The sequence below is a fragment of the Bufo bufo genome, chromosome 4 (assembly GCF_905171765.1).
Source record: "Bufo bufo chromosome 4, aBufBuf1.1, whole genome shotgun sequence".
Lineage (NCBI taxonomy): Eukaryota > Metazoa > Chordata > Amphibia > Anura > Bufonidae > Bufo > Bufo bufo.
The window spans coordinates 398,841,000-398,862,728 of record NC_053392.1 but is presented as its reverse complement, the minus strand read 5'-3'; the positions used below and the strand labels follow the sequence as shown (position 1 = coordinate 398,862,728).

Genomic DNA, 21,729 nt, shown 5'->3' with positions numbered 1-21,729 from the left:
AGGGAGGGAGCTCCCTCTTACTGTTAACTTTTTCCATACAGCGGTCCGTACGGACCGCTGTATGGAAAGGGTTAAACGGCTGACATCGCATCGCAGATGTCAGCCGTTTATACCAGGGTGCCAGCAATGTGCTGGCACCCTGGTATACCCACTAGAAGCCAACGATTATACAAGAGGAGGCGGGCGGGGGATCGCGATCCCGCCTGCCGCACCGCCCGCCTCCCGCACCGCCCCCACCGCCCGCAACCCTCCCCCTGCACCTCCCACGGGGCCAAAATCACTCAGGGGTGCAGGGGGGGGATACAGATATAATTTGGACATTATAAAGTTTCTGATCCTCGCGGTCAGGGACCGCGGGGATCAGAAACTGCAAAAAGCGCATCAAACCGTAGGTCTGAATTGACCTGCGGTTTGTTGCAATCGCCGACATGGGGGGGTCACGGGACCCCCCCGCGCATTTAGCCTAGGTGCCTGCTCAATGATTTGAGCAGGCACCTTGTTCCGATCACTGCCGGCCGGGCGGCAGTGATCGGAACAACACATGACGTACCGGTACGTCATGTGTCCTTAAGTACCAGGACATCATGACGTACCGGTACGTCATGTGTCCTTAAGAGGTTAATGCCTTCCCACCCAGCGCCGTAATAGTACGGCGCAGCGGGACGTGACTTGCCGCCCGGCGCAGTACTATTACGGGGTCCGGCAGTCACTGATAGCTAGACGCTTGCTGTATGCGCCAGCATCGATGAAAACACAGATGCCGGCGCATTAACCCTTGATGTGCCGCAGTCAGCGCTGACCGTGGCACGTGCGAAGTGTGGAGAGAGAGAGCTTCCATTGGGTCCCCGTGCTGCTGTGACGGGGACCCAATGGCAGGAAAGGCAGCCCGATGCCTTCCTTAGGCATCGTGGCTGCCTTCCGTGACAGCCTGTGAGATCCAGCCCCGTGGATCTCCCAGGCAAATAGCTGTAAGTGTATTACAGTGTGTAATACACTTACAGCCAATGCATCACAATACAGAAGTATTGTGATGCATTGTAAAGGGGATCAGACCCCCAAAATTTGTAGTGCCAGAGTGGGACAAACAATAAAGTGAAAAAAAAGTGAAAAAAATAAAGTATTACAAAAAAATTAAAAGTTTCAAGTAAAAAAATAAAGTCAAATTATTATTTTTTAAATATAGGGTAAAAAATAAAAGTAGACATATTAGGTATCGCCGCTTCCGTATCAACCGGCTCTATAAAAATATCACATGACCTAACCCCTCAGATGAACACGGTCCAAAAAATAAAATAAAAACTGTGCTAAAAAAAAAAAAATGGTCACCTTACATAACTAAAAGTAAAAAACCAAGCGATCAAAAAGGTGTATGCCACCAAAATAGTACCAATCTAACCGTCACCTCAAAAAATTAGCCCCTACCTAAGACAATCGCCCAAAAAAATTAAAAAAACATGGAGACACTAAAACATGATTTTGTTTCAAAAATGCTTTTATTGTGTTAAATGCAAAAATAAAATAAAAAAGGAGACATATTAGGTATCGCCGCATCCTTAACAACCTGCCCTATAAAAATATCACATGACCTAACCCCTCGGTAAAAAAAACATAAAATAAAAACAGTGTCAAAAAGCAATTTTTTGTCACCTTACATCACAAGCGATCAAAAAGTCATACACACCCCAAAATCATACCAATCAAACCGTCACCTCATTCCGCAAAAAATGAGACCATGCCTAAGACAATCGCCCAAAAAAATAAAAAATATATGGCTCTCAGAATATGTAGATACTAAAACATGATTTTTTTGTTAAAAAAATTCTGTTATTGTGTAAAACTTAAATAAATAAAAAGACAGCCGCCCAAAATGTAAAAAAACTATGGCTTTCAGATTATGAAGACACTAAAAAATAATTTTTTTCAAAAATGCTTTATTATGTAAAACTGAAACAAACAACCAGAAAAAGTTGTCATATTTGGTATTGTCGCATCCATAACAACCTGCTCTATAAAAATACCACATGATCTAACCTGTCAGATGAACATTGTAAATAACAAAAAATAAAAACGGTGCCAAAACAGCTATATTTTGTTACCTTGCCTCAAAAAAAATGTAATATAGAGCAACCAAAAATCATATGTACCCTAAAATAGTACCAACAAAACTGCCACCTTATCCTGTAGTTTCCAAAATGGGATAATTTTTTGGGAGTTTCCACTCCAGGGGTGCATCAGGGGGTCTTCAAATGTCACATGGCAGCTTAAAATTATCCCAGTGAAATCTGCCTTTGAAAAACCATATGGCGTTCCTTTCCTTCTGCGCCCTGCCGTGTGGCCGTACAGCAGTTTACGACCACATATGGGATGTTTCTATAAACTACAGAATCAGGGCAACAAATATTGTGTTTTGTTTGGCTGTTATCCCTTGCTTTGTTAGCAAAAAAAAAGGGATTAAAATGGAAAATCTGCCAAAAAGTGAAATTCTGAAATTTCATCTGCATTTTCCATTATTTCTTGTGGAACACCTAAAGGGTTAACAAAGTTCGTAAAATCAGTTTTGAATACCTTGAGGGGTGTAGTTTCTAAAATGTGGTCCTTTTGTGTGGTTTCTATTATGTAAGCCTCACAAAGTGACTTCAGACCTGAATAAAATGGCATTCACATAAATGATCCAAACATGAAGTAGACATATGGGGAATGTAAAGTAATAACTATTTTTTAAATTATTATATATCTATTATAAAAGTAGAGAAGTTGAAATTTTTAAATTTACAAATTTTTCAAAATTTTTGGTAAATTTGCTATTTTTTATAAATAAAAATGATTTTTTTTTTACTCAATTTTACCACTGTCATGAAGTACAATATGTGACAAAAAAAACTATCTCAGAATGGCCTTGATAAGTAAAAGCATTAGTTATTACCACATAAAGTGACACATGTTGGATTTGCAAAAAATGGCCTGGGCAGGAAGGTGAAAACTGGCTGGGGTAGAAAGGGTTAATAAAGTGTATTTTTGGGATTTAGTGTTGATTGGTGATCCTTTAGATACATGCATTAATACTTCTATCTATAGAAAAATCCAAGTAGGAAATACCAAAGCTCTGGAAGCTTTAGTGTATCACCCCCTGCATACAATTAAAGCTGTTCTAGAATTAGAAAAGCCTGTTCATAAAAAAATAGTTGTTGCACAAAATGTTCTCTTTCTGTGTGGGTTGCATCACTAGAAAAATAAAAACTCACAAAGCTGTACATATTGGCTATGTGAACAAAAATCAAACAAATGCCTCTGTTGTTTCAAAACATTTCTTGAAGCAACAAAGAGGAGACTTAGATAGTTTTATGTTTTTTTGGTATGGAAAAAGTTAAAACACCTATTAGGTGTGGAGACTGTCAGCGGCTGCTTCTCACAAGAGAAGATACCTGCTCCCAACACAAGAGCTCCAATGGGATGAAGTTGGAGAAAAAAATCATGTATTTGTATTAATATAAACAGAGTGCATTCATATCTATATTGTCACTACCAGAGCTTTGGGACGTTCTCACAGCTCTGTTTCCCCACCCCTGTGATGATGTCACTACTAGAGCTTGGAGGAGTTCTCACTGCTCTGTTTCTCCGCCCCTGTGATGAAGTCTTTACTTTCTGTTTCCTTCCTCCCAGCTGTTCCTCCTGCGTTTGATTTCCCTGCCTTTAAATCACCCCTCCTCCTATTGTAGGGCGTGGATTATATTTCTCATTTCAGTTGTAGCTCTTGCTTGAGTATCTTCACTTGTAGCTATCAGTTCACTGGACCTGTGTTCTGCTGCAGCAAGCACTCCGGATATTGCCAGCTGTCCTTGGATCCGTCTTCTCTGCGGCTGCAGCTCCTTCAGCTAAGTGTGCAGACATTGTTGTGTACCTGTTTATTTTCTGACTGGATCTGAGGTGGCCACGGTTCCCTCCATATACTGAGCAGGGCACCGGTGGCCGTGCCCCTTCCACTATTGTAGGGGTTACAGTGGTCATCAGTCTTAGGTACGCGGGCATGCCTCGTTCCGCCATTTGGATCCGGGCATGTGCTTTAGCAGCATAGGGAGAGCTTTGAGGGTCTGACAGGGGTCCCCCTTTATCCTCCCTAGTTTGTGTCCGGTCAGTAGCTCTTTTTACTGTGTATACTCTTGTTGCTCACATACAGCTGTGACATTATAATCCACCAAAACCGTCCTTTTCTGACATGGATCCGCTTTCTGGCCTGGTTGACCGCATGCAGGGTCTTTCTTTGGAAGTAGCGGATCTCCGTCAATCTATGACTCAGCTTCAAGCATTGGGCTCTGCTCCGGCTCATGGAGTCTGTTGCGAGCCAAAGGTCTCACTTCCGGAAACGTTCTCCGGGGGCAGTGAGAATTTTGTTCGCTTCAGAGAGGCATGCAAACTCCATTTTTGCTTGTGTCCCCACTCCTCTGGTAAGGAGGAGCAGAGGGTGAGGATTGTCATCTCCCTGCTCAGGGGTAATGCTCAGACTTGGGCTTTTTCGCTGCCATCAGGGGATCCCTCCCTTCGACCCGTGGAAAGATTTTTTGTGGCCCTGGGGCAGATATATGATGACCCGGATCGTGTTGCTCTGGCCGAATCTAACTTACGTGTTTTATGCCAGAACAAACTGTCTGCGGAGCTTTATTGTTCTGAATTTCGGAGATGGGCAGCTGATTCAGGTTGGAATGATGCTGCACTCCGGAGTCAGTTCTGTCATGGTCTCTCAGAGAGATTGAAAGATGCGTTTGCTTTCCATGAGAGACCAATGTCCTTAGAGTCTGCCATGTCATTGGCGGTACGCCTTGACAGGCGTCTAAGAGAAAGAAACAAGACCTCTCTGTCCAGCCATTGTCAGTCTAGGGGCAATGGTGCAGACTCATTCAGTGTGCAGGGGCCTCATCCTGTCTCGCTCCCCTCTGAGGAGGAGCCCATGCAGCTAGGTCGACTTGCCCCTGATAAAAGAGGATTTAGTCCTCAGAGTATGGTGTGTTTTTGTTGTGGGGGCATAGGTCATTTGGCAAATGTTTGTCCGTCTAGGAGATTCTTGAACTGTACTAAGAGCGATAATAAGAGAAAAACCTCAAAAGGTAAATCATCAAATTCTGCTTCATCTGCTACTTTGGGCAAAGTTGATGTAGGAATTGATGCTTTTCCTCTGACCTGCAGTTCCCGTTTTCTCCTGTCTGCCAGGGTGGCGCTAGAGAGCAAAGTCATTTCTTGTGAGATTTTTGTCGATAGTGGAGCGGCCGTCAATCTTATTGACACTCAATTTGTAGCCATGCATGGTTTTCAGGTTTGCACATTAGAAAAGGATATACCTGTTTTTGCTATTGACTCTGCTCCACTCTCACAGAGATCTCTGAAGGGCATTGTTCACAATATCCGGCTAGCTGTAGGTGACACTCATGTGGAGGATATATCTTGTTTTGTCCTTAACGGATTGCCTTCTCCTCTAGTTTTGGGGTTACCCTGGCTCACTAGACATAACCCCACTATTGATTGGCAAGGAAGGCAAATAAATGAGTGGAGCGACTTTTGCAGAGGTGTCTACTAAAACTGTGCCATCATTTCTCTCTGATTTCTCGGACGTGTTTTCTGAGAGCGGTGTTCAGGAGCTACCTCCTCACCGGGAGTTTGACTGTCCCATTAACCTCATTCCCGGCGCCAAGCTGCCAAAAGCACGCCTCTACAATCTCTCACAACCGGAAAGAATCGCAATGCGAACTTATATCTCCGAGAGTCTCGATAAGGGGCATATTCGTCCCTCAAAGTCACCTGTGGCCGCGGGTTTTTTTTTTGTTAAAAAAAAAGATGGCTCTCTGAGACCTTGCCTAGATTTTAGGGAGCTGAACCGTATCACGATTCGCGATCCCTATCCCCTTCCTCTGATCCCGGACCTCTTCAACCAAATTGTTGGGGCCAAGGTGTTTTCCAAATTGGATTTGAGAGGCGCGTACAACCTGGTCAGGGTCAGAGAGGGGGATGAATGGAAAACGGCCTTTAATACCCCTAACGGGCATTTCGAGAATCTCGTTATGCCTTTCGGCCTGATGAATGCTCCAGCCGTCTTTCAGCATTTTGTTAATAGTATTTTCTATCATTTAATGGGGAAATTTGTATTGGTGTATCTTGATGATATTTTGATTTTTTCCCCTGATGTTCAGACCCATCAGGATCATCTTTTTAAGGTTCTGCAGATTCTACGGGAAAATAAATTGTACGCCAAGCTGGAGAAATGTCTTTTTATGGTATCGGAGATTCAATTTCTGGGTTTTCTCCTCTCTGCTTCTGGTTTTCGCATGGTTCCGGAGAAGGTCCGTGCTGTACTTGAGTGGGAGCTTCCTGAGAATCAGAAGGCATTGATGCGCTTTCTGGGTTTTGCGAACTATTACAGAAAGTTCATTTTGAATTATTCCTCTGTTGTCAAACCCCTTACTGACATGACAAAAAAGGGGGAGGATTTTTCCTCTTGGTCGGAGGAGGCGCTTGCAGCCTTTTCTAAGATTAAAGAGAGTTTTGCGTCTGCTCCCGTCTTGGTGCATCCCGATGTTTCCCTACCTTTTATTGTTGAGGTGGATGCTTCCGAGGTGGGTGTGGGTGCAGTTTTGTCCCAGGGCCCTTCTCCTGCCAAATGGCGACCCTGTGCCTTTTTCTCTAAAAAACTCTCCCCGGCAGAGAGAAACTATGATGTGGGAGATAGGGAGTTGTTGGCCATCAAGTTGGCTTTCGAGGAGTGGCGCCATTGGTTGGAGGGAGCCAGGCACCCTATCACCGTTTTTACCGACCATAAGAATCTGGCATACTTGGAGTCGGCCAGGCGTATGAATCCGAGACAGGCCAGATGGTCTCTGTTCTTCTCCAGATTCAATTTTGTCGTTACATTCCGACCTGGGATCAAAAATGTGAAGGCTGATGCTCTCTCTCGCTGTTTTCCGGGAGGAGGAAACTCTGAGGACCCGGGTCCCATTTTGGCGGAGGGGGTAGTTGTTTCTGCTCTATATTCTGATTTGGAGGCCGAGGTCCAGGCTGCCCAGACTGAGGCACCTGCCCGTTGTCCTTCTGGGAAGTTGTTCGTGCCTCCTGAGCTACGTCACAAACTCTTCAAGGAGCATCATGATACGGTTCTTGCTGGTCACCCCGGGAGTAGAGCCACGGTAGATCTCATTGCTCAGAGATTTTGGTGGCCGGCTCTTCGTAAGTCGGTGGAGGGTTTTGTGGCTGCTTGTGAGACATGCGCTCGCGCTAAGGTCCCTCGTTCACGGCCTTCAGGTTCCCTTCTCCCGTTACCCATACCTTCCCGTCCTTGGACACACCTGTCCATGGACTTTATCACGGATCTTCCTCGTTCCTCGGGGAAGTCGGTGATCCTGGTGGTGGTGGACCGTTTTAGCAAGATGGCTCATTTCGTACCTTTCCCTGGTTTACCCAATGCTAAAATGTTGGTGCAAGCTTTTGTCGACCATATTGTTAAATTGCACGGCATTCCCTCTGATATTGTTTCCGATAGAGGCACGCAGTTTGTGTCCAGGTTCTGGAAGGCTTTCTGTTCTCGCCTGGGGGTTCGGCTGTCCTTCTCTTCTGCTTTTCACCCGCAGTCGAATGGTCAGACTGAGCGCCTCAATCAGAATCTGGAGACATATTTGCGCTGTTTTGTGGCAGAGAACCAGGAGGATTGGTGTTCATTTCTCCCTCTTGCTGAGTTTGCTCTGAACAACCGTCGTCAGGAATCTTCTGATAAGTCACCATTCTTTGGTGCATATGGGTTCCATCCGCAGTTTGGGACATTCTCGGGAGGGGCTCTTTCTGGTTTACCTGAGGAGGAGAGATTTTCCTCGTCTTTGTCTACCATTTGGCAAAAGATTCAGAGTAATCTTAAAAAGATGAGTGAGAAGTATAAGCGTGTGGCTGATAAGAGACGTGTGCCTAGTCCGGACCTGAATGTGGGTGATCTGGTGTGGTTGTCTACAAGAAATATTAAACTGAAGGTTCACTCCTGGAAATTGGGTCCCAAGTTTATTGGGCCTTATAAAATCTTGTCAGTCATCAATCCTGTTGCCTTCCGTCTTGATCTTACACGGGTTTGGAAGATACATAATGTATTTCACAGATCTCTCTTAAAACCATATGTCCAGCCCACGGCACCCTCCTCTTTGCCTCCTCCTCCGATTTTGGTTGATGGCAATCTGGAGTTTGAGGTTTCCAGAATTGTGGACTCTCGCATTGTCCGCGGTTCTCTTCAGTACCTCGTTCATTGGAAGGGTTATGGTCCTGAGGAGAGGATGTGGGTTCTGGTGTCGGACATTAAAGCCACTCGCCTCATCAGGGCATTTCATAGGGCTCATCCTGAGAAGGTGGGTCCTGGGTGTCCGGAGTCCACCCGTAGAGGGGGGGGTACTGTCACTACCAGAGCTTTGGGACGTTCTCACTGCTCTGTTTCTCCGCCCCTGTGATGAAGTCTTTACTTTCTGTTTCCTTCCTCCCAGCTGTTCCTCCTGCGTTTGATTTCCCTGCCTTTAAATCACCCCTCCTCCTATTGTAGGGCGTGGATTATATTTCTCATTTCAGTTGTAGCTCTTGCTTGAGTATCTTCACTTGTAGCTATCAGTTCACTGGACCTGTGTTCTGCTGCAGCAAGCACTCCGGATATTGCCAGCTGTCCTTGGATCCGTCTTCTCTGCGGCTGCAGCTCCTTCAGCTATTGTAGGGGTTACAGTGGTCATCAGTCTTAGGTACGCGGGCATGCCTCGTTCCGCCATTTGGATCCGGGCATGTGCTTTAGCAGCATAGGGAGAGCTTTGAGGGTCTGACAGGGGTCACCCTTTATCCTCCCTAGTTTGGGTCCGGTCAGTAGCTCTTTTTACTGTGTATACTCTTGTTGCTCACATACAGCCGTGACAAACTGTATATATATATATATATATATATATATATAGACAGTATATATATATATATATATATATATATATGTATATATGTATACACACACACACACACACACTGATATGAACTTCCGACTTTATCCTCATTAGTCCAATTGAGTTTAAATTTAACGTGTTCCATATTAATTGTATACCATGATTAAGAGCTGAGTGTGAAATGCATAGGCTGGTTCTGGGAAATTTTTATGCTATTATGGGATTTATTTGTCTTTTATATTCCATTAAAATAAATAAAGTTTTAGAAAATTGTATCTATGTAACAGTAAGCAGGAATACACAGACATTGAGCCCTGACTGGAACTTCCACCCGCTTTCCCTGCCTACTTGCAGTGCAAGCCCTAGGTGGAAAGTCTGCAACTGGTCGACGTTTCCTGCTTTGCTAAAGTTCAAGACATACACACACACAGAGACAGAACAACACAGACGGAGTCATATGGAAATGGGTAGGAACCAAGCAGACAATACAGTATTAAATAGCAAGACAGGGGGTAGTCAAATAGACAAGCCGAAGTCTGAACCAGATCAGAAACACATTTCCAAAACACGAGACAGAGAGGGATCAAAGGCAAGCCAATGTCAATAATAGAAGCAATCCAAATGCACACAGAACCAGAATCGGGAGAACAGCAAGGGAGTCAATGACTATCACTCTATTAGGGCTCATGCACCCGAACGTATTTTCTTTACGCTTCCGTTCCATTTTTTTTGCTCTATCTTTTTGCGGAACGGACGGATCGCGGACCCATTCAAGTGAATGGCTGGCCCACGGTCGGTGCACGTGCATTGCAGACTGCAATATGCGGTCCACAGCACGGGCATGGGCTGCAGATGGTCGTGTGAACAAGCCCTTATTGTCTGCAAATCACGGTCCGAGGCCCCATTCAAGTCAATGGGTCCTTAAAAAATATGGAATGCACACGTAACACATCCGTATGTCATCCGTATTTCATCCGTGTTTTGCAGATCCATACTGTAGAAATGCTATGCTCAGCCCATATTGCTCATGTGCTTGGTGATTAATAAGTTACTGTTTCCGTTTCCAATACGCAAAAAACGGATCGCATACGGAAACCATATGTTTTGTTGAATAACAGAACGGAAGAGGACTTAAATAAAAAAATAACTCAGATACGGAACAACGGATCTGTGAAAAACGGACAGCAAAACAACAACGGTCGTGTGCATGAGGCCTTAGTCAGAATACTAGCACGCAGGAATAGATCAGCTGAGCATTCAGCCCACTGCTAGTATCCTTCAGCACACGCCCAGTGTGGGGAGAAAGAGCATTGCATCCTGTAGCTAATGATGCTGTCGCGTCACCATGGGGCGTGGCCTAGCAGAGTCCAGTCGCGCCGAAGCAGGAGATCTCACCGCTAGAGCCTGGACAGGTAAGTTCGTGACAATCTACTTCCTCTTTTCTCATGTGCTCTTTTGAGCCGAGGCAAGGCATTCATGCTGTATATCCTTTTGTCACCATTTTTCTATGGAGGTACATGGAGGTAAGAATCTCTGAGAAATAAAGTTGTGGTATTTTCCAGCGCATGCTACATAATAGAAGGATTTAGTGCATCTAGTAATGTATAAGGACATTGCAAAATTTTGTAAGAAAGTCCAGATAACTATATCTTACCAGGCAAACATCAAAATTATAGTGCACTTCCTCATTTGTGGTGTTCTGACCAGATCCATGCATGCAGGATTTGTAATTTCCTCATCTGCAACTGTTATCTAAAGGAAAATAAAGATAGATAATGTGCATGTTACCACAATTCATGACTATGAAATGACTATGAAATATTGAAAAATCTTGTAAACTTAGTAGCTCATGAACAATTTGTGGTAGGCGTGTAAGCAGATAGAAAAACTCACAAGAAAATGTAGCTCCCTTATTCTGAAACCATTCATGAAATTCCCTTTGCTTATTGACCATCAGTTAGCTAAAGGAAACCTATCAGGACATTTATGCTGCCTGCTCTGAGGACAGCCTGCAGTAAGTGCATGCACATTGATTTGATCCTTGTGTTTTTTCTGTAGTGAGCCCATGCATTCTGGCTTAACTTGCCATTTAATAGGTGCAGAGCAATGCCAGCACTGTAATGCAGGTGTCCAATGTCGTCATGAGATGCAGGCTTCCTTTGCCCTCCATTTTTGCAGCAAACCTGAACTTTACTGAACAATTTTTAAATGTTGGTCACTCACAAGAGGGCAAATACAAATAAAATGTTGCATCAAACATATTCACACAGTTACAGTCTTACAGTTGATATTCACTCTAAATGAGGGCATGTAACAGCTTGTACAGTCTCTCATATGAGGGCAAATAGCTTAGTGGTTACACAAACAAAGAAGATAGCATGCTTGGTAGTTGCAGTCTTTTAAACTATATACAGTAAGTCTATAGACTAGTCCAGGGGCAATGTTCAAACTATAGGACTCAAGAGTCTTAGCTCAGGGTCTCCTATCTAGTTGCAGGATGTCACACTTCCCCAGGGCATTACTCCTCAAGTGTTCCCATGGCCTGATGCACAGATCAGGGTGTTGTCATCTCTTTGACCTGGTGGCACTAGCCTTACTGTCTTTTCCTCCGACAGAGACAGTGCTTACCTGGCATGAAGGCAGGAAGAGAGTCTTCCTCCTTTCCCATGCTCATCGTCACTTGTTTCAGTGGCTAGGCCTGTTCTGCAGCTGTCATCTCAGTTAGCCATTTCACCTCATTGTAACTGTGTGTCATTTGCAGCTGTCTTTGGTGGCACACATGCAGAGAGGGAGACTCTCCACCCACAAATGCTGTGGGATGAGTTATTGCCAGGGGGTGTAGAGGTAGCAATCACTAGCGGGCCCAGGAGTCTGAGGGTTCCCAAAGACCCTTGTGCCACATAAGAAGACACACAAAGCCTTGGGTGAGGGGGGCCCAAGCTGAACTCTTGCACCAGGGCCCATGAGCCTTTAGCTATACCCTTGGTGACTGCAGCCACTGTGACCACTGTTCCATGTCCCTAGCCAGGAACTCACTTCTGGCCTATACTATGGACCTTTGTTTTCACACGATATGTGAGGCTTCTCGTCACTTTCGCCACATACATGCTGGAACGACATTTACAGGAAGGAGACTCCCTTTTTGTCTGCACAGTCTGGTCCGTAGTGATCAGGCCTTTGTTTAATGCTCACCCTCTGGAAGGTGATGAAAACACACCACAACGCTCATGCAGCACTGACTGTATTGCCATCCTGTCCAGAACTAACAAGCTCCTCCCTTTACCGTTTTACCATAGATTGGTAGCTGTAAAGTGGGATATCAATTATAAATGCAGTGCTCCAAATTCCTAATAGACACCAGAGAGAAGGAACCACATTTTAAGTTTATTAGGGGTTAATGGGTGAACTTTATTTATGTCAGCAGGGTTTCAACAAGCACATTGCAGCATTTCACAACGTCCTTCTTCAGGTGTGAATGAAGCATATGGTATCATAGGGATGAAACACGTGATTTTAAATTCTAAATTACTAAAATAAATATTATGTTTGCTTACATGCTCTTCTGCATGGATGGCATACATCCCATATTTCCATAGAGTCTTATCCTGCTCCTACAAAGTGCTCTTGTTAATTTATTCTGCAGAGATCATGTGTAAACAGACGATACCACCTATGTGCAGCGAGGTCTCCCTAACACCAGCATTTGGGTATTCAACGTCGACATAATGTATAACAGTGAATGCACGTGTTCAGCAGTGTAAAGTAATGATGAGGAATACAGAACCTTTACAAAATGATGTCTTTTTTCCTAGGGAGAATGCTGAAAGGGTGAAAAGACTAAGATTGAGATGGACTTACTTTTCTAGGTTGCTAACATAAAAGGATGAGATTGACAAGGTGATAAACTTTTCTGCATTTGCTTTGTAGAAACACAAATAACCTAAGCTCCCATTGATCTTTCTTGGCAGATTTGAAAGGCAATGCATTCCCTTAATTGTAGAAGAATGCTACACTGGCTGAAAGAACTGTCGCTTAATGCCAATGAGTCATTGGAGGAGCTTTAAAAACTGAGCCTTTATTCAGCTTAACTTTGCAGGCATGCTTCAGATCTATTGCAATGCAGGATAAAGTCACATAGCATCCAGATGAAAGAAGTTTAGTCAAAGGAAGCAACAGTGTGAATCTTAATGTGATGAAAGTAACAAATTGACCGTAAATTAATGACTGTGAAGTCAACAGCAAATTTAGCTAACTTGAAATGGTGTAGTAGAAACACAAGCAAGTAAATAACATGCAACATTTTTTCAATTGACTGAATTTAAATATAATAAGGTCATGCTAATTCACTGCTTCTGCCACAAATGGAAGACCTCAATTCCACAACACATCCAAAATGCATCTCGTTTTCAGTATTTTGCTATATTGTTTAAAAGGGTTGTCCAGTCAGCAATTTGAAAAAAAAGAAAGTGTCAGATTGGCACAAAAAACAAGAAAAGACTATTAAGCAATCAAGCAACCTTTTCCTGACACAGCTACTTTACATTTTTTCATTTTTATTTTTTACTTCCAGCCTTCTAGACGACATAACGTTTTTATTTTTCTGTTCACATAGCCAAATTAGGGCTTGTTTTTTTTTTTTGCTTTCTAATTGCACCACTTAATATTCCATATAATGTAGGGGGAAGCTAGAAAAAATTCCAAATGGGATGGAATCATGGACATATTACTGTCATTCTGTGGGTTAGTATGATTATAGCTAAACCAAATTTCTATTGTTTTAAAACTTTAAAAACATTTTAAAAAAATGTCTTTGCATTGCCATATTTTGACATCTGCAAGGCTAGTTTCACACCTCCGGTGTAAAACTCCAGAACGCTGTTCTGGCAGACAAACGGAGAATCGTCAGGACACAAACTGCAGCATGCAGTCCGGCCGACTCTCCGCTTGTCTGCCAGAACTGCATATGGTTCTCTGCTGCACCCCCATTATACTTATAAATGGGCCTGGTGGGCATTCTGTTTGTATCTGGCAGCGCCAGACCTGAAGTATTATGGCAGGCTGTTCTCTGCTGTCCCAACCTGTCGGAATTCACTACTGAGATATGAAAGTAGCCTACCTTTTTTATATTTACATCTATGGAGCCATGTGAAGGCTCATTTTCTGTGGGGCTTTTATTGGTACCATTTTGGAGTATTATACATTTTTGATCACTTTGATGATTTGACCATTTAGATTTTTTTCCATTATGCCATTAACCATATGATATAAATACCATATTTTTCACCCTATAAGATGCACTTTTTACCCTCTAAACTAGGGGAAGAATGTCAGTGCGTCTTATGGAGCGAATACTAATGAGCTCTTTCATTATTGAAGCTCTCATTAGTATAGCAGGTCTAGGGAACATTGCTGATCTGAGCTGATGTCTAATTAACATTGTGGATCTGAGCTGAGGTCTGATTGGGGGTCTGATTAATATTGGATTTCTTATCTGAGGTCTGATGAAAAATATTTTGTTTCTTATTTTCCTCCTCTAAAACCTAAAGTAGGTAAGTCTTATGTGCAGGTGTGCCTTATAGTATGAAAAATACAGTACTTTTATATTTTAATTTTGGGACAAAGTGATACCAATTAACTTTTATATATTATTTATTTAGATTTATTTGTAAAATAGGAAAAGGGGATGTAATTTTTTAAAATTCTTTTTGTTTGTTTTTTTTACAAACTTTTTAACGTTTATTTTTAGTCCCCCTAGGGGACTTAAACATTTGATCATTAGATCACTTATAACATAGAATAAACCTTTGAATGGAGGGAAGGGGTTAGTGTGCCATTTCAATATTTGCCTCAGGCAGCATGAAGGCTATGTGCTTCCCTGTCCCTGGCCACAAAGACTTGAGAGTAGGGGCTCCGCAGGAAATGTAGTATTCCATGGCGGATATTCAGATTAATAGTCATTCATGTAATACAAGGAACGGCTATCCATTCTGGCTCATAGAGGAGGATCCCATGCAGGAGACTCCCCACTATGATGTCCATATGCCCTTTTAAGTTCAAATGGAAACTGGCCATATAACTGGATATTAGTCGACATATGTTCTTGATCATATTTTCTGATCTTGTCTCTGTGACAAAAGTTAAAGAGTAACTAAACTTTTGTATACATTTTTGTTAACCTGTCCCTAATGCAATAACACTTTTTGTAATATAGTTTATCAATGTTTTTTGAATTTTTATTACACTTTTCCCTCCCTAAAGCGCATGTTTCGCAGTGCGCTTAAAATCTACTTTTCTGTACACTGCTGACTGCTCAGAGGTTACATAGTTAATACGGTTGAAAAAAGACATCAGTCCATCAAGTTCAACCAAGGAATAGGTGGGGATGCAAATCCCAGAAGGAAGTGAGACTCAGATTTCTACACATTTTTATAAGCATTAATGTCATTTACTTTTAAGAATTCATCTAGGCCCTTTTTAAAACTGTCCACTGTTCCTGCTGTGACCACGTCCTGAGATTCACAGTTCTTACAGTAAAGAAGTTTTGACACTTCTGGAGACTGAACTTTTTATTTTCCAATCGGAGGCAGTGCCCCCTTGTCTTTTAAGGGCATTTGACATTGAACAGTTTTTCACCATATTTTTTGCATGGCCCATTTATATATTTGTATAGGTTAATCATGTCTCCCTTAGACGTCTCTTCTCAAGACTAAATAAATGCAATTATTTTAATATTCTAAGACCCTACATGCCCCTTATCAGTTTAGTCGCTCTCCTCTGTACTTTTTCCAGCTGCAGAGCGTCCTTTCTATGGACTGGTGCCCAGAACTGAACTGCATATTCCAGATGAGGCCGCACCAACGCCTTGTAAAGTGGTAATGTTACATCCCTGCCCCGTGAGTTCATGTCTAGTTTAATGCATGACAATATCCTGGTAGCCTTAGAAGCAGCTGATTGACATTGTATGCTGTTATTTAATCTACCATCTGCAAGGACACCCAAATCATTCTCTATAAGTCACTCTCCCAGTGTTACATCCCCTAGGACATATGATGCACGCAGATTATTACTACCAAGATGCATAACTTTACATTTATCCACATTGAACCTCATTTGCCAAGTTGATGCCCAATCACTCAGAGTGTTCATGTCGGCTTGTATTTTATGGACATCTTCCATAGACTGGACAGTACTACACAGCTTAGTGTCATCTGCAAAAATAGAAATGGTGCTATTAAACCCATCCTTTATATCATTAATAAATAAATTTAATAAAAGAGGACCAAGCACTGAACTTTGGGGTACACCACTTATAACCCGGGACCATTCTGAATAGGAATTATTGACCGCAACTCTCTGGACACAGTCCTTCAACCAGTTTTCAATCCAATTGCAAACTATACTTTACCTATTAAACGTCTATGACGGACAGTACCAAAAGCCTTTGCAAAATCCAGAAACACTACATCCACAGCCGTCCCTCTGTCCAGGCTTCTACTCACCTCATAAAAACAAATCAGGTTAGTCCGACAACTTCTGTCCTTGGTAAACCCATGTTGGTAATCACATGATATTATTTACAGTCACATATTCCTGTATATATTCCCTTAGGAGTCCGTCAAACATTATTCCCACAACAGAAGTTAAACTAACTGGTCTATAATTACCTGTGGAGGACCTAGATCTCTTTTTTAATATGGGCACCACATTTGCCTTGAGGCAATCACTTGACACTGTACCAGTTCCTAGAGAATCTTTAAAAATTATAAACAGGGGCACATCAATTATTGAACTGAGCTCTTTGAGAGGTCTTGGGTGTAATCCATCTGGACCCGGAGCCTTGCTTACATTTAACTTAGCTTGGACCATATCTGCAGTTAGCCCATTGAGTATATTACTGTATGTACTAACAGCCCCAGCACCACAGATATAAGCAACTTTCTCTTCCTTTGTATATACAGAATGGAGTCTACAGTTTATGAATGGGTCCGCAGCGCATGGAGTACGGGCAGGAGCCCATATTGCTGCTCCTGCCCATGCCCCTGGAGGTTTACTAAATCCTGGCATAGCACATGGGGACCCTGTAACCATGTGCTATGCCAGGATTAGCGTAGCGGTTCCTGTCTGTGGCTGCTTTTCTAAGCTAAGAGCTGACTGCACGTACTCACTGCACTGCGGCCCCACTGATAAAAATGTCAACTCCGTATTCCATACACTGCTGATCAGCAGTGTACCGAAAAGTAGATTTTAAGAGCACAGCGCTTTAGGGAGGGAAAAGTGTAATAAAAATACAAAAAGCATTAATAAACTATATTACTAAAAGTGCTATTAGGGCATTAGGGACAGGTTAACAAAAACTTATACAAAAGTTTAGTTACTCTTTAAGAAGTTAAAGGACAGTGATCCTTTGCTGAATTTACTTTACAAGGCAGATCTTTGAGTTTCTGTTCCACGCTGGGGGGAAACTGTGGCAGGCACAGCACTACGAAGTGCCTTTTGCGCTGTGGCATTAGAAGAATTTTGATATCTCTGACTTTTTAGTCTAACCAGACTGTCTATAACTCTGTTATTCCTCCAGCGCTGTTCTATGGAAGTAGTAGGTTTAAAGAGCACACCAAATGCTTGAAATAACTTCTTTATTAACTTCAACTTTTCTTCATATATAACACTGCCGCCTCCGCAGCAGATAGTCCATGTACAAAACAGGTGTTGAATAAAGTATCATAAAATGGCGGTATGCATAAGATGGTGGTTCAACTGTTCAATCTTGTCATTCAACATAAAATGGTGGATATATTTCTCTTGAGTATCTGTACTCACACTTTAAGTTATTTAAGCACTTTATGATCTCTCTGAGAGGTATATCTGAGGTTAAACAATAGTTCACTTGCTCTACTTGGTTTGCTCTATACAATTGCTTAAGATCTGGTATGAGCAGTTCGCATTTGTATGCAATTTGTTTGGATTGTATGATTGTATGGCTCAGTAGTTCATTTGTATGGTGGAACTGTAAGTAAACATACATATAACCAGTTCAGTATACAATTCTAATCACTATATTAACAGTAGGAACATTATATAACTGTTTTAAATACCTATTTTGGCCTCTTGCTTCCATAAAACACAGCTCTTAGTGGAGTGTGTGTCTGTTCAGCTCTTCTCTCTGGTGAATAATGATTCCCACAGCTCCTGCTAGGGGAATTTCCCACACCAGCTGTGTGTGAGACTGGCTGTAATTGGTTAAAACTCCTGCTGTGTGTGAGGCTGGCTGTGATTGGTCAAGACTCCTGCCCAGCAACAACAGTTTAACTCTATGCTTTCTGCTATGTCATTGAGCTTACCTTACATTATATAATGAATCTTAAAGACATACTATCTTTTCTGCTTCTGTGAACACAAAATGTAACTATTACATGACATCCAAACATGAACTCACTGTAAATAACTCTGCTTTTGTCTTTAACACATAAACATAGGAACTGTATTAAGGTTATTGGCAGGTCTTAGCTGTATAAACATATAAGCCGTATTAGCAACCTAGGACAGGTCTTAGCTGGCCAGCTACACTCCCACCAAAATTACCTATAATTCTATGTTTTAAGTGGTAGGACGTAAACATGAATTTGAGGAATTTTCCATCAGGTTCTTAACTTCCAAGTGTCTTTTATCACTCTCAAGTAGAACAACTAACTTCTGTATAGGACGTTCCAACTTGAGTGGAGCAGTGAGACGTTTTCCTTTTTTGTCAAGTTTTGAGTCTCCTATTTGTAACAACACTCTTCTTACTAGTCTGTCTTCATCCTTTTGAAGTTCAATTTCCATTGACTTCTAGGTAAATCTTCTTCTTTCACTAACTCTATGTCACCAACTTGGACATTTCTTCTGGGTGTTTGCCATTTACTTCTTAGCATCAGATTGGCTAAGTACTCTTTTCTCCATCTATTCCAAAACTCTTCGCCATCTCGTTTTGGCATATAAATCCTCTTTGGTGGACTTGCCAGGTGGTGGCTGTATATAATCAGACTTAAGGTGAAGTAGGTGGTTGGGAGTTAAAGGGTCCAAACTTGTTGGATCGTTGATGTTATCAACTGTAAGTGGACGACTGTTAACAATAGACATTACTTCATAGAATAGGGTCCTAAGTGAAGCATCATCTATTCTTCTGGCATTCTTTTTTAACACTGAACTTAACAAATTTCTTACAGTTCTGATTTGTCTTTCCCAAACTCCTCCTGTATGGCTTGCATGTGGAGCATTCAAGTGAAAAGCACACTGTTTCTCTAACAAATACTCAGTTACTTTTTCTTTATCGATCTCTTTTAGAGCTTTCTTCAATTCATTCTTTGCTCCGACAAAATTAGATCCTTGGTCAGATCTAAGCTCTGTGACAGTACCTCTAAAGGCTATGAAACATCTCAAAGCGTTGATGAATGCGTCAGTTGACATATCCTCTAACATTTCCAGGTGAATTGTTCTGAAGCTCAGACGTGTAAATATTAGTCCATATCTTTTGTACTCCTTGCGGTTCTATTTGGTGATGAATGGGCCAAAACAATCCATTCCGCTATAAAGAAATGGTGGTGATGGGTTTACACGATCTGCCGGTAAATCTGCTATTCTTTGCTCTTCGGTAGGTCTATGTGCCTTTCTGCAGACTACACATTTACTTATATACTTTGCTATAACTTTGCTTCCTTTCACTATCCAGTAACCACCTTCTCTCAAACAGCTTTGGGTAAAGCTTCTTCCTTGATGGATATGTTGTGGTAGTGATCAATAATCAATCTTGTGAAGGTAGAATTTTTGGGTAGAATTGCTGGATGCTTCACTTTGCTAGGTAACGATGGATTTTCCAGTCTCCCTCCCACCTTCAGTATACCATCCTGCAGAATGAGATTAAGCTTGTACAATGGGTGGTTGTTTGGAAGCCTTTTAGGTTCTTGACTAAGTCTCTTCAACTCTTCACTGTAGAATCTCTGTTGAATGAGTCTTTCTTCAGCTTTCATTCTTTCTTCTACATTCAACAATTCCTTCTTTCTGATTCCCTTTTCCAAACATTGAATTCGAGCTACTACATTTATGACCGTATTCCATTTTGAACTTCTGGCTAGTCTTTCAAATATGTCATTTTGACACTTGGCAGCAGTGCTCAATGTTTGTACAACTTTTACTTCTGGATCACCCACACACAATTCTGTGTAAGCTTTACTGGGCGTGATTTCCTTATCCCAAAGGAACTCAATTCTGTTACATTCAGGCCTCTTGAAGCATGATCTGCTGGGTTATGCTTTGTTTCAATGTGATGCCAATGTTCTGGATTTGTTATTTCCAGAATTTTCTCAACTCTGTTGGCGATAAAGATATGGAATCTTCGAGCTTCGTTGTTTATGTATCCTAGGACAACTTGTGTGTCTGTCCAAAAATAGACTTAATCTATATTCAATTCCAATTCTTCTCTCAGAAACTTGCTTACTGATGCTGAAACTACGGCTGCTGTCAGTTCAAGTCTTGGTATTGTCTGAATACTGGTAGGTGCAACTCTGGCCTTTCCCACTGGCATCTAAAAAGTGATGAAGTTCTATTTTCTTGTACTTTCCGAAATCATGAGGTACAAAACATCTGAGTATCCGAACTTCTCTTAAGTTTTGCAAGTCTTTTATCCAACTCTCCCACCTTGGCCTCAAATTTTCAGGTATGGGTTCGTCCCATCCCAACTTCTGTCTGCATAATTCTTGTAGTATTTATTTTTCTCTGAGGATTACTGGGGCAAAGAATCCTAATGAATCATATATAGAAGCCACTGTGGAAAGAATGGTGCGTCTAGTTGCATTTTTCTCTACAATAGATACTTCGAAGAACTTGTCATTCTCTACATTCCATCCCAATCCAAGTACGTCCTGAACTGGAAGATGATCATAATTGTGCTCTACATTCTTCATTGTTGATGCACGTTCAGAGTCACTGATGGATTCCAGTACCTCTCTGTTGTTTGAGATAAATTTATGTAGGCGCAGGTTTCCTCTTGCGCATAACTCTTGGCTTTCTTTCACTAGTTTGATTGCAGATTCTGTGGACTGTAGACTTATAAGACCATCATCTACATGAAAGTGTTGCTGAAGATGGGCAATCATTTTCATTTTGATTGGCCAGGTACTTCATACCATAATTGGCGCAACCTGGAGACGATGCTTCTCCAAACAAGTGTACTTTCATTCTTTATTCTACTGGCTCTGTTTCTGTATCTCCGTCCTCCCACCATAGGAACCTCATGAAGTCTCTATCTTCATTCTTCACATAAAACTGGTGAAACATCTTTTCAACGTCACACATGACATGGGATACTTTCTGAATCTACAGAGCACTCCAGGCAGAGTGTTTGTAAGATCTGGTTCTTTTAGTAGATGATCGTTCAATGCAACACCATCATACTTTGCTGAGCAATCAAACACCACTCTAATCTTATCTGGTTTCTTTGAGTGGTAAACACCTTTATGTGGGATGTACCACACTTTTCTTTCTTTAGGTTGGTTGTTAACTTTCTCTGCGTGTCCTTCGAGGATGCCTTCCATGAATATCAAATAATCATTCTTAAGTTTGGGATCTCTTCCCATCCTTTTCTTCAAACATTTCCCATCCTTTTCTTGCTAGGGCAAGATTTCTGTTATTTGGCAAACAAGGTCATTCTCTAAAAGGTAAGGTACTTTGTTCTAGAGTGTGTACGAACTTTATGTCTTCTTGGGATACACTCTTTTCTTTAGAACTTATGTCTGCAAAGTCGGATTCAAGGATCTTGATTACTTTTGCT

The 21,729-nt window shown here is 41.9% G+C and overlaps 1 protein-coding gene across 3 annotated transcripts in view; it reads right to left on the bottom strand.

Annotated features, from left to right (window-relative positions):
• Positions 1-21,729, bottom strand: part of SLC22A3 (solute carrier family 22 member 3) — a 250,751-nt gene that overhangs the window by 49,194 nt on the left and 179,828 nt on the right. For all 3 annotated transcript variants that reach the window (XM_040429280.1, XM_040429282.1, XM_040429281.1), the window contains one exon: positions 10,582-10,679. In XM_040429280.1, coding sequence (XP_040285214.1) covers positions 10,582-10,679 — 98 coding nt within the window. The remainder of the gene's footprint in view (positions 1-10,581; positions 10,680-21,729) is intronic.